The sequence below is a fragment of the Pararge aegeria genome, chromosome Z (genome assembly GCF_905163445.1).
Source record: "Pararge aegeria chromosome Z, ilParAegt1.1, whole genome shotgun sequence".
Classification (NCBI taxonomy): domain Eukaryota; kingdom Metazoa; phylum Arthropoda; class Insecta; order Lepidoptera; family Nymphalidae; genus Pararge; species Pararge aegeria.
In genome coordinates this window covers 17577978-17592383 of record NC_053208.1, presented here as the reverse complement: position 1 = coordinate 17592383, position 14406 = coordinate 17577978, and the positions used below count along the sequence as shown (strand labels likewise).

Sequence of the window (14406 nt, the reverse complement as noted above, 5' to 3'; positions counted from 1 at the left end):
TTCTCATAGTGTAATTTTTGCTCTATATAATATCGAAATCTTATTATTCCAGCTTTACGCTGAATCCACGCACAGTTTACGTTTTACGACACCAGAGAGACTTGTTTTAACGAAGCAGGAAGTACCTAAATAACTACCGTTTGTTCTGCCCTCACGGCAACCGTCCACGTATAACTTGAGTGGGTACCTTCAAGGCAAGGATGAATAAACATTTTCTAGGACCAGTACTAAACTAACCTCCAAGCTTAACTCTATCTTTTCTAACATGTCTTTTTATGGAAAAAATCTTTCATTATTTTTTTTTGTAAAGTATGTTTTAAAAATGAAAAGAAAAATAAATGTTTTAAAAAAATAAAACGAACAAAATAAAAAGGGATATTCATTATAATTTTTTTTTTTTTTTTTAATATTTTTTTAAAGATATTTAAACTGAAATGTAATTGAAAGTTTGGTTACATAATAAGGCATGTAAGAAAATAAGGAATTTAGACTTCAATATTACTTTCTATCAGGCATGACTATCGTCCAGCGAAAGACTATTTAATATTTTTAAAACCTTCGTGAAAGCATAAACGTCAACAAAGCTGCCAATTATCCAAATGAATAAGCCGAACGTTACAAAAACAATTTTATTTTTCGTCACAAAAATTTTCAAACTTGTACACGTAGTTTGGTAGCACAATGCTCGCGCTCACTATGCAAACAAAGGGATTAACTCACTGTATGATGGGATGCGCCACCGTCAAAACTAAGTTCTTTGTGATCAGAGTACCAGTCAAATAATGGCCGCTGTTTCTTCGTATGCTCACAATGTAAGGATGCTCTCTTATATTCACGCGAGTTCCTCTAAAAATCTGGTATTTAAAATAAAACGTCTTATTAAAGCGCTCGTAAAGAGGAAAACCCTAAATGCTATTTGACTTATTTTTGTTTAGTTCACTAGGACATATTAGCCTTTGACTGCAATCCCACCTGGTAAAAATAAGGACATATAATAGCGAGCCATCGAAGAAAATTACTTTAGAAATGAAATCTTTTTCCTTTCCAGATATTGTAAACAATTCCAATTACTAACAAGGCGTAGGGAATAGCAAAAAGAATTTTGTCCTCTCCATCGCTCGAGGTTTAACCCTTAGTACAAAATTTCAAACCTCGTAAGGTTTTGAAGTACCTAGTTTGTTTTGTGGTTCCGAGAAATGGAAACCTTTCTAGAATCACTGTATTGTCTAAATTCCGGTCTGTTCATCCGTCCATCCATCCGCTTTTCATCACTTTTGCGTCCGGCGACGGGCTTGAGGTTAAAAGTTCAAACTAATGCCGAATAATTTAGTCAATGGCTCCTTACTGTTGTGAACAAGCGCCTTTAGAGGTCCCCAACCATTTTGGTCTCTTATGCCCGTATACACTAACAACAACCAAGTCAATGCCTAAATAAGTTATGGACGCCTAATCAAAAAGATTCCTAGGCATACATTGACCTTTCTCCAATCGATTTTCATTAGGCAACTCAAGTTAGATTATATAATCTAACTTGAGTCTATGGTTCTTGACACAAGTGGGGGCATTTTGTGTTTGTATTATCATATTTTTCATATTTCGTATGTAATTTAGGGTAATAAAATAATCGAATTTATATTTCTTTAATTTGTAATGCTTCTCGAGAGTTAGGGCCATTACAAAATTTGAGACACCGTTCCTAACCCAAATTTTTACTATCATTTGGGTTAGGAACGGTGTCTCAAATTTTGTATGTGTGTGTAAAAAATATTTGAAAAAAAAGTGGGGGTAATAAGGATCTGATCCATATCTACTCAGTACTAGCTTTCAGTTCTTCTTTTCAGCCCCTTTGGGTTGATATGGCCTATACCTTAAAGAGGGGTCTAAGAAAACCCTAGGGTATCTACGCTGTAGTTAAACGCAAAAGTATTAGGTATACATACGTTTCGATTTGATAACCTCCTTTTTTTAAACACGGTTAAAATAAACACGAAGTCATATATAAAAATTAATTGTTTATTAATAATTCGTTACGTTGGTATTTATATATTAATATTGGTGTGTATGTATTAATGGAATTGCAAATTCACATAAAATAGTCGAACAAAATATATAGAACCTTTATTTATTGGTGAATTCCCACTTGGTGATCATGCAGTCTAAGAGTGGGCTAACCTGTTAGGGAGTATCGCAGTTATAATAAACTGTGAGTACAGTACTGGAATGCTTAATTGTTCAGCGGCAAGTCTTTGTCAGTCGTGTGGTTCTCAACCATGGCCGAAGCCAGTGTAGCCTAGTAAACTGCACAACGAGTTTCTGTCTACTTCTAATATTCATATTGGTACAATCCATTTTTTTGTTAAACTGTGTCATATTTTTATGTACATAAACACAATTATCAAATACTATGGACTGACTATGCCCCGTCATTATTTTAACTTATTTAATTAGACTTCTTGGACCCACTTTGTATATTGCACGAGCAGCCATTTGGAGAGGCCAAATCAATAGTATTATGATAACCGTTATATATATTTACTAACTAAATTATATTTATAGGTTTCTCTTTGCGGTACGGAGCTCTCACTGCACGAGTCTCAATCGCACTTAGCTAGTATCTGTTTTTCTATAAAGGTTTACCGGCAAAGAGGTACGCTTGTGTAAGGTTTCTGAGCCCACAGAATTAAGAACGTACGGAAGCGTCATTTAGTCATTATTGCATGCAGTGCATTGTGTCCAAAAATAGTGAAAACGCCCTGCGTAAGTCTCTATTAACACCCGCGGAAAGCTGCTCCCTTACAATCTTTTCCCATTTTCCCCGTTTTACATTAGAGGTAAAATAATTACTGTCAACTGCTAAATGAAATGAAGTGATTAACAGCCCGTTTGAGAACAGCACGTTTGATTAACAGCACGACTGATATTGATGCTTCAATATCAGTCGTGTACCTAAATGGTTTCTGTCTGTTCTTTATTCTGTGCCAGAACCTCATAAACGAAAAAGGAATTCCTAAAAGATCACTTTGTTGCTTGTCAGTCTATTGTGCTATACAGTGGTATTTTCTTGCAAACCAAGGAGCAGTTCTACCTTAGATACTAACTTTTCATACACTTTTAGGGTTGAAAGAACGCACAAGCAATTTTATTTAAAGAAATATATTTATGTAGGTAGGTACCTATTTAAAAGTACTTACTTAACGCCAAAAGTACGAGACTTTCATACAAAGTTTCAACCCCCTTGCTTTTATGGAATACTCCGGTTATTACGTAACCGGAGTAGTCCATAAAGGCAACCTGATAAAAACCTACGGTTTAATTATTTTTATTTTTGATTGGTCTAATTATTTTATTTATATTTATTTATTAATAGGTAGCCAGCGTTATACACAATGTCATCAATCTATTATTAACATATTGATAATATTATAAATTTTACATTGTATACCCCACTCACAGGCTAACTCTGCACGCATTACGAAATTTAGACATTTTTCAACAATATAAAGAGAATAATAATTAAGAAATAAAATGAAAAAAAAAGATACTCAAAACTATAATAAAAATCAAAATATGTCGTCAAATCTTCCCTCCCAAAATAGCCTATATATTTCCTGTTACCTACCTTATTGTGACATTCCCGTGAAAGTTGGTTAACCTGAACTGAATTAGTCTTTAGACGGAGTCGTGTCAACTCCAGCTATACTACTTATATTGACATGAATACCAACACTAGGACAGGACTTACACTGGAATTCCTTTTTTGATTTGTCAAATTAATGTTACTCCATCTACACTACTTTTATTAATATTAAAACTTATACTAGGGGTACTGAGCAGAGGGTTCGTACTTTTCGATAAAAAGATTATAAAATACGAGCATTTCAAAGCACCGTTCAAGCGTGAATCACTTGGCTGCACAAATGCACATGTATGCAAATTACAAATAATTGGTCGCAGTCGCAGGTACCCGCTGGACCCAAGCGGCAAAAAACTGTGGAATTTGAAACTCCCTACAAAAGACCTATGTCCAACAGTGGACGTTTATCTGTTGATATGATGATGATGAGTTAGTAGAAGTTTGAATCTTTTAACTGTCGACCTCTCTAGCTCAATAGTGAGTGCTAAGTGCAATAGTAAGTCTAATAATAGGGATTTGCTCTTTCCGAACACTGGCAGGGGCACTTTGGGGAATTCATTATTAATATATTATCCATTAATCTAGGAAGCGACAAAGACGTGCCGAAGGTGATCCGCGTAGAAACTGTTTATAGGTGTGGGTTAAACATGACTGCCATATCTACTAGAATATCTCTAACAAGTTGCCCGTTACAGTTTTAGACTGCATCATCACTTGACGCCTACCCTGGTCACAAACATTCTATCTAATGCACAGCTGTAAATAACAATTCAGTTTCATTTAAGACGTCTAACAGCAGAAATGTTACTTAATTTTTAAAATTGACTATCAGGTTTACTTCACATATCCTATAACAGTATACTGCCACAAGGCCTCTCCAAGCAGGAGTTTCCAAAATTCAAAATTCATTTATTGCAAGTAGGCCTAATATAAGCACTTTTGAAACGTCAAGTCTGTCTGTATGTAGTGACTCTACCACCGGTTCGGAAGGCAGACTCTACCGAGAAGAAGCCGGCAAGAAACTCAGCAGTTGCTCTTTTGTATCAACAATTTACATTTTACATTTTAAAATTCATTTTTCTATCTTGTGAGAGATGAAAGCGGAGCCGGATGCTTCCAAGCAACCTTGTCATTAAGAAATTTATCAATTGTATAATAACCGCGATGTAATAAATGTGTTTTAACACATTCTTTAAACTTATGCATTGGTAGGTCCAAAATTACCTCAGGAATCATATTATAAAAGCGTATTCTCAATGACTTATGCACCTTTCGCAGACCATATGCAGATATCACTAATTTATGACTAATTTATGATGTTTGCCCAGCATGCTGAGCAAACATCATAAATTAGATGCCATGCTACCATGCTGAGCAAATAGGTTGTTCATCGCAGTAGATGCTAGTAGTATATTGAGGAGGAATGGAGACAATTGTATTCTGATCTTCGGTCACCACAGGGCATAACAATTAACTTACTTCACTCATTTCGTCAGAGTGAACCTAGTCCCTAAGTAAAACAGAGATTTTTTTTTAAAATTAATTTCCAAATTCTTTAAAAGTAAATGAATTTCACAAGCCATAGATGCTTACTTATTCTTGCCATATTTTATTATACAACTGACCATTAAATAGTATTGGCTCCAGCTCTTATACTCTAGCTACTATTACCTACTTTGCCTGCAGCAATCTACTAATGCAATGTAGTACTAGGCCACCACTCCTTAATACCAAGGCTAAGTAGATTGTGCAGGATTTTAGCGCGGAAGGTGAGTGTATCGGTTTGTGTAATAATAAACTGAAAATATTAAAGGCTAAACGTAAATATCATTCCGAAGGAAAGATGTTGGCTGTTACTACTAGCTTATCTTTTTATTTAATTTATTTATAAATAGTAATAATAAAAAAAATTGCATTATGTGAGTATAATTACCTAATAACATTTTTTTCAGTGTAGAAAGATAATATATAAAGATCATATACTTCGTATTCCTTTTTATATAGAAGCAAGAAAAGTACCAGTACTTCTCTATATTTTACTTGGCACCGACTTAAAAATGTTGTAAAAAGCAAGAAATAGATATACTATTTCTTGCTTTTTAGTTTAATTACAGGTCAGTTTTTTTTTGCTTTTTCGCGCTTTTTGGTAGGTACGTTTGAAATCATATACAATTATTAAAAGCCGAATGTTAACTGCTCCGGCTGTTAATAGAATATTGCTTTTCTCGAAGCCGTCGCGTTAATGCTTGAGGAGTTCTCCCGGTACTTACACCATAATTGAAATAAATTTCTACTTTATAGCAGAATTGAAACGCAACCTGTGTAATACTTATTATTTTGTAATACCGGTGGCCATTCGTAGTCTACATCGTCATTTTTAATTGACCAGGTGGTGCTTTTCGATAGCGAATGCCCAAACATTAAAAAAATACTCAAATCGCTATGGTGTCGTTGTAATATTTGAAGAGTTTCCTCAATTTTGACTTGATTAAAATGGGACCAGGCGGGATGTATACCGCCTCATACAAAAAAATAAATTCAAATGGCTTTATAAATGACAGAGTTCTGTGCTAACAAACATAAAAAAAACATTCTAAAAAAATATACAAGCGAATAATGAGCAAAGATTGTCATTATGTAGACATGCCACACTTTGGCTCGTGCCCATTATTCAAAGGCTGAGAATAACATTTCTTCATAATAATATCTTTTCAATAAAATGTTTATGGTCTGAAAATTTAATAGCCAATTATTACGTTCGCTATGCCAAATTATGGAAAAATAAAAATATTACCTTTCGGTTCAACAGAGGAATATCACCAGTCAAAGGGTATCCTGTGACTTCAAACAGCGACTCGTTAGAGCAGTCTATAAGCGGATTCGCCCACTTAGCATCTTCGCAGAAACATTTTGCACCACATAATACTGTAAACGAGTATTTCCTCACTTTATATGAGCAACGTGCCAACTAAGCTCACTTCAAAGGATATTATTACCTGCTATTTACAAAAAAATGTACTTACAAAAGTATAAATATCTTAAAATTATTATATTATTTGATTCTTGATTTACATACATTTTGCATGACATTAAAACAACTCTATGCGGTCTTGATCAGAAAAACAAGCATAAAGTTTCTGAGATAAACTATTTATTGTACAAACAACTGAATTTAAACGCAATTTTTCAAAAAAAGAAAATTGTGTGTATTCGCATAACATAATTGATGCAATCGATTCATAACGATCAATTGTAAACTGTTACGTTGGTTTAGTGATTAGCTATTTCAACGATCACGAAATGAAATCCTGTATTAGATTTTTGGGTCGGGACAAACATTCAATTTCCGGGTCGTTTTCTGTGCTTAGTAATTCTCACCTGGAAAACTTGCCTGAAAGAGAACTTAATGACGACGCTTCAGCCCAGGTTATCATTTGCCGTCACCAATCGGCCTAGGAATAGCGTGGCGTCAATTCCAGTCCCGTCCGGCCTTGTGCGTTCCGAAACGATCCGACTCCGGTCCCATAGAATTTGTATTCGGGTTATGAAACTTTGTGTCTCATTGCTTTTCGTCATAATATACGAGCCGAACTCGTGTGGGAAAAGCTGTTTACTTGTAAATCATTTGTCTAGTCTGGTGAGAAGCTTCGGCCATTGCTAGTTGCCATCCAAGATGCAGTGTAGAAACTGATTAACGATGTCAGATGACCTACCTGATATGTGGAAAACCATCACCTACAAACATACCAACCCTTCCTAGGGTTCCCGTCCTTAGTAAGGTGCCAACCAGTGGCGTGCACTTCATAGATGCACAAAAGCACTGCCTACTCTAGAAATTATATATTACTGGTATAAGAGCAGGATTTTAACCGTTTTATGCAATTTTCCTGCTGTATGCATACCCTGGTAAGAAACCCGGTGCACGCCACTGGTGCCAACCTATGTCCATCAACAGGTGGAGTACCTAGTTGTTAAGCTTTTGTCTGTGATTACACTGGCAACTACGCTGTTTAGACCGACACAGCAATGCTCTTTGGCTGAAATAAGCATGGCGGTATTACTTCACAAGAACGAGCTAAAAAAAAGCGAGCTTTTGTCACAAAAAGCCCTTCTGCTCCTAGATTAAAAGCTGCCGGGTGTCGTATAAGCCGACTATGGGAATATAACGGGGAACGGGAAGCGGCTTCCTCCGTGCTACTACTACCATATACTACAATTACCAACCCATCTGCTTACTTTTAAAGAATTTGGAAAAAAAACCCTCCTGGACTAAGGCACAGATAGTTGAACCTAGTTCTCGCTGACTAAATGATTGAAGTAAGTAAAGTGTTATGCCGTGTGGTCAGTGGCGTGCAAAAGGTTTTTGACCAGGGTATGCATAATGAATGAATGAATGGATGAATGAATACACTTTTATTGTGCACCAAAGAAAAAAAGTAGTTACAGAAATATAAACACATAGCAAGAGTGTAAAATTTGGTGGCCTTATCGCTACATAGCGATTTCTTCCAGGCAACCAATGGCGTAAAAGGAAAAAACATAGAAAAGAGGTAGATGGTGCAATAAATGAGCATGATGCTCATTTATTGCACCATCTAAAGAAGGAAGACGCCATAAAATAGAAGCATCCTTCGCATTTATGTTTTACAAAAATTTTAGGGTAGGCATTGCATCTGTGCCTGTATGAAGTGCACGCCACTGCGTGTGGTGTTGGAAGACCAGAATACAGTAGTCTCCATTCCTCCTCTTCCCGCGGGAGTCGTACGTTTCCACTAAGGGAATATACTACTAGCATCTACTGCGATCAACAACCTATTGGCTCAACATGGTGAATATAAGCAACCACCCATATTCACCATGCTTAGCAAACTCCACTTTGGAGAGGCCACTTTCCAGCGTGGTGATTATGAGCAAACCCGGGTTTGCCCATAATCACCACAGAGAGGACAGCAGTGGATATAGGCTATGAAAGATAATATTATTGACCTTTTAATTCCAGTACTATCTTTTTAACTATAAAGCTTACACCATGTTCTTCCTTCGAGATAAATAACAACAACCTCATTTAATAAACAGAGTTGATTAAATTGAGGTATTTGAAACTCGCTAGCCCGTGCGTGAAAGTCTTTTCACGTTTGTTGAAGTATTTCACATTATCCATGAAACATCATCCATGAAACATTTCCAAAAATAATCATACCTGTAAAATGAACTTTGATAATATAATGCACTAAAGCTCAGCGTAACAGCTAACAATGTGCTTTGTTCATTCTATGAGTGAACAAAATTTTCCCGCCATAATGTTAATGTTCAGAACTATTCATGTGGTTGGTATTTTGGTAATTTATGCTTGTTATTTAAATATTATTTTGTGTACACACTAACCCCTCTTCTTAACCTACCAATGTGCTTTGGTAGGTCCCGGTAGAGATCGATTTTAAGCGATAAGGCCGCCTATAGTAGCTAGAGAAGAAGGGTGGTGGTGGGCAGTGTGCAAGAGTGGTTACAAGTTGCCGGTTCCGGGTTCATTTCCCGATAGCCGCAATTCGGGTTATGGTTAGGTTATGCTATGTCTCCGTTATTTAGTCTAAAGTTAATTTGGACATATAAACAAAGAATTGGGTAGCATCTATTATTGAATTATAATTTTAACGAATGAAAAGATACACGAAAAAAAAAAAGTCAAAATAGAGTATGCAAAGCCGACTGGCTTTGACAGGCTGACAAGCCTGCTTTGGAATAGCGAAATATGGCTACCTAAGCTCTCCTAATAATTACCCCGCGATTTCAAAAATCAGAAATAAATGCGTGCGAAGTCGCGCGTAGCACACATGCTACAACACATAGCGGAAGTAGGAAACCTAAACCGAGTAAATTTGATTCGTTTCGATCTTAGAGACACAAATATGTAGGTACATACATACGTTTTATCGTAATCATTATGTACTAACGCTCGATTTTATAACATGCCTCTTTGTTGTTGTACATATCAGCAGTACCTCCTAGGTTCCTTACGAACAGCTTATCAGCAATATCGATCTTGGCAATATTTTGTAAAGATAAACAATTGTGGAGACAGTCATAGGATACTTTTAAGCGCAGCACACCAAACTGATCACTCGGAACTCAAAAGTAATTGAAAAAACCTGGACAAATCCACAGGCGACATTTAGTTAGTTAATTATAATATATTAGGTTGGGGAAAAAGTTTCTTCGCTTTTTTTAAGAAAATTCAAATCATTTTTTAGTTAACTAGAAACTTTCGTTCGATAACTTTTTGCCATCTTGTAGGTAGGGACATAATCCCATTGCTATAGAAGTTTTGGGGCTTCCGATCAAAAAACCGCGACAAGTAGTTTTGGCAGTCCTCTCGTAATGTTACCTGACACTGCCTAAATCATTCTGAAGAGACCGAAACAGGTGGAAATCTGAAGGTGCAAGGTCAGGATGGCGGAAATACGGCGCATGCATTAACACCTTCCAGCCAAACTCTCTTAATTTTTGCTGCGTGGCTAAAGATGTGTGAGGTCAAGCGGTATAAAACCACACCCATTCTGTTGATTAATTCCGGCCGCTTTCTCTCAACTTCTTGCTTTAATCTCATCAGTTGTTCGCAGTAGAGTTTAGAATCGATGGTCCTGTCACCTTGTTGCGAGTTAACCCGGGTTAAACAAAAATCCTAAGCCATAATTGGTTCTTCCGTTCGGGAAATAGGATGCCAAACATAAAACACCCGTTGTTTTTGCGTCTGCGTTTAATAAACAAAGATTTCCACGATTAGGTACAGATGTTCTATTCAAACAAGTTTAATTCCTTTCGCTTGTCTAAAATAAAAAGAAAGAGTAAAACACTGTTACGGAAAACTATTCTTATTGCATTCGTTTCTCTCTTGTTTGTTATATATTTTTAATAAACAGTTTTGAGTGAAATTGTTCGCGGTAAAAAAAGTTTGAAAAATACATACATAATTGCTTCATGCTTGTTCAGACATAAATATACCCAACATTTTGCCATCATCATAACGAAGTAATTTTAAACATGTCTCTTATGTAATAAAATCACAAGTACTTTGTTACTTATATTTCGATCATAGCAATATTTTGCAAAGAAAAATCATCGTGGAAAAACATAGGATACTTAGCCCAGGAGGCAAAACAGATCCCGCGGAGCTAAAAAGAAACTGAAACAAAACTGGACAAATTTACAGACAACATCTTGGTGGTTAATAATAGTACAAACAAATATTTCCACCATTATAGATGTCCAGTCACGTGGAAATTTTGCAATAAAGCTGCAATACAAAGACAGACATTGAGAATCAACAAGTCGCAGAGTAAAGCGAGAAATAATAAATAATAAAAAAAAAAGATATCGTTGATTCCGACAAAGGAAGTCCGGAGTGGTTCGAACAAAAAAAAAATACTCAAAGGTTTGAATCCTGTAGACTGCATTCGACGTTTGAGTATATACCCGTAAAAGAAAATATTTTACAGCACAGAGAGTATCGAGTTTTGTATAAATACAGGTCGCCGCGAACTTCTAGTTCGCTCAAGTGAAGTGTATAAGCTTTCTCAAAAGTGTTATGAATAAGAGTAGGTATGTATACTATGTCGACGCCACCCGCCTCCTATGCCGAGATTACTTACTTTAAGTTTTGAACCCGACTAAAAGTAAACTTTACACTTTGTAAGTGAAAATGATTGAGTGTAAGTATACCTATATCTATCGTTAATTCGTCAATATTGTGATGAAGTTCTTTATCCCATTAATGTCCAACCGATGGGTATATAGGCCTTCTGTCTGATAGGAAAGAGAGGTTAGAGCTTAGACCCGCCATGCTGCTTCAACGCGGCTTGAAAGACTGTAAAGTTTACTGTCAAAAGATAGTAATAATAACGAGCTTTCGAGGCACGTGAACCAACCACCACCAACCGCTACGTAATTTTCCGACAATGCGTATTACTGACCCGAACCGGGAATCAAACTTAGGATGTAGTTATAAACACAAACTCACAAAAATCGAAACTCTACAGGTGCACGAGGCTGAACACCTACACCTTATGTCGAATCCACACAGGACGACTTTTTTTTAAGACGTGTTCCTTGCATATTCTTCAAAGAGGTACACCATGTATGTATAGGCGATGGTTTCAACTTATCATCCCACAGGTGGCACATCTGCTTGGTCCGATAGTTACTACTGTAAAAAAATATCAAATAATCCGCACCGCAAGTTGTCACGTGAATACCAGAATAAAACGGGATTTCTTGCTACATATTATTTTAATTCTAATTAATTTTAGGCCTGTGGGACAGGGGATTAAAATTGTTAGGGTTCGGAAAAAAGCCGAAACCATATAGAACCGCCACTATCTTGTCTAAGAGACCTCTACAAGTTCGGAATTAGAACTTAAACCGAATAGTAAAGTAAAAGGTTTCATATTATAACTGTGAAAATTTCAAGTTTTTAGTTAAACGCAATAAAACCTTAGTCATTCAAAATTTATTTTCCTACTAAAACTCTTACGCACTGAATGATTATTTCCAATCATCAAAACCTACCGGTAATCCAAAATCTTGATATTGGGCAAGAAGAAAATCATTTTTCCCCCTTATCTCGGAAGTTTTAAATCAAAAGTTATATAATTAGGTGGATAAATTTATGTAGGAAAATAAAGTAGTAAAATATTACGGGGAACACTATATATATATATATCTCTAAGCAAAGTTACTTGTTATTAACAAGTAACTTTGCTTAGAAATATACAACTTTTTTCGGCTTGCATTCTGGATATACACACAAAGCCGCAGGTAATAGTTAGTAACTATTACAACTTTGTCACTAACAAAACAGAAGCATAGAACTTCTCAAAGGTGAGTGCGTTAAACTTAGATATATTCTGCATAAGTTGTAATATACTTAAATTGACACGTGACGCGGCATACTAGATATTGCAAACAATTTAACTTTATCTAGAGATCAGGCCGAATTCCAATACCTATATTATAATCCATGTAACTTCGATAGTTAGTAAGGTTTCGCTTACTAATTATATCGACTAGAATTAAACATGCTCACGAACATTCTAGTTTTGCCGTGACGTCATACAATGTACTCATAGTGGTTAATAATAAACCCAGTACTTATTAATGAACAAATAAACTCTACGGTCTCATGTTTAAGTAAAGTAGTCTCGCGACCCTCAAGTTTTAAGTATAGATCGAAAAGTTTAAGTGAAACAGATTATGCGCATGGCCAAGGGCAGCCCGTAGTACGTAGATCTCCACTGAGACCTCAATATCCCACCATAGCTAATATTAAAACATTATCAAAGTCCTACTAAGAAAAAGCACCAACACCACACCAACCTCCGATCTCCGACCTCCTTCCGACCCCAACGTCGATCTCATGCGGAGACGAGCGAAAACGTACTTGACGACCCAGACGATCAAATTACTACAGACAATGTGTCGTAACAACACACCCACACACAGCATACGCAGCGTACTGACGTCATCCGGACGTGGACCCTTACAACGGTCACGGGGGCGTTCGGACGAAACCACAATTAGTCTAAAAGTCCACCATGTAAGATTAACGTCGAGCCGACCCGAGGTCCGTGTCCTCGAAGGAGGCAACCTCGGGTCGACGTACCCCACTTCCCCCCCGATGTCGTCGAGCACTGGGGCTTAGCTTTTGCGCTCGCCTGTCTCCCCCGTTGACGCAGTAGCAACCCCTCAGGTGGTTAAAGGCAAGTGTCCTTCCGATAATAGAATATAATAGAAATAGTACTATGTTGGTCAACATAAGCTATGTAAGATTTGTAACGTTTCGGCCGTCATACAGTTTCGCGGCCCGAATTTCGCTGCAGGACACACCACGGTGTGGCGTGCGGACTGATCGACCTGAGGCCTGAGGTTCGGCCTCACACGAGCCGCCCCCAGGCCGACAATCCATTCGCTTCTTCGAGCCATAGAGTTCGAACAATTCCTGGCACAGCCTCATCTCCAGACTTGCTACTTGCTACAAGCGCGTGACGCTGCTAAAATCATATCCGAAAAAAAAGGCTGCGTTATACCAAAACATGAAGTGAACTGTGGATCTTCCTTAGTATCTATATATAATTGGCAAAGGAATAAATATGTCGCAGGGTTATTACAATAAGGTTTAATTTGGTAATGATACCTATTTCATGTGTGTAACTAGCTCAGATGATTGCAGATTGCGTATTATTATCTATTATCCTAAGTTAGTTGAATATAAGTAATTTACAAGAAAATAAAGAAATTAAGAAACAAAAAAGTAAATTGAGCCCATATCTCTAAGCAGCAGGTGGCATAATTCTGTTTTTACTATGATAGCCTAGTTCTTGAGGAATATACATAAAGATTCAAGTATCAGCAGTTATACGCGGATTGGCAATCGTGCCAGAAGCAGAAAAGAAAAAAAATTTACCCACGAACTTGTCTTACTTTATATCGTGGTTCTATATGAAACCAGATAATTTTATCTAGGATTTCGTTTTTGATATATTTTCCGTTTAATTAAAATATATCGATAGTTGGTTAATTATTGTAGGATTTTTTTACCACCCAAACTTAAATTTAATATTACGGCTTTCGCAGTGGCATTTAGTTAAAAACATTATATGTATGTACTATGTACTTTACCTCTACCCATTATGTTTAGAGCAATTTTAAATCAATAACCTCCAATAATCTACAGGTCTGGTGCTATTTATACCTATTTGGCAAAATAAAGTAAGACTGTA

The 14406-nt window shown here is 36.6% G+C and overlaps 1 protein-coding gene across 1 annotated transcript in view; it reads right to left on the bottom strand.

Annotated features, from left to right (window-relative positions):
- Positions 1–13640, bottom strand: part of LOC120636618 (trypsin beta-like) — a 33953-nt gene extending 20313 nt beyond the window's left edge. Inside the window, exons 1-3 of the mRNA XM_039908178.1 lie at positions 13541–13640; positions 6429–6559; positions 721–854 (exon numbers count right to left, since the gene is read on the bottom strand). Of these exons, the coding sequence (XP_039764112.1) occupies positions 721–854; positions 6429–6559; positions 13541–13640 (365 nt within the window). The remainder of the gene's footprint in view (positions 1–720; positions 855–6428; positions 6560–13540) is intronic.
- Between the last annotated feature and the right edge of the window lie 766 nt (positions 13641–14406).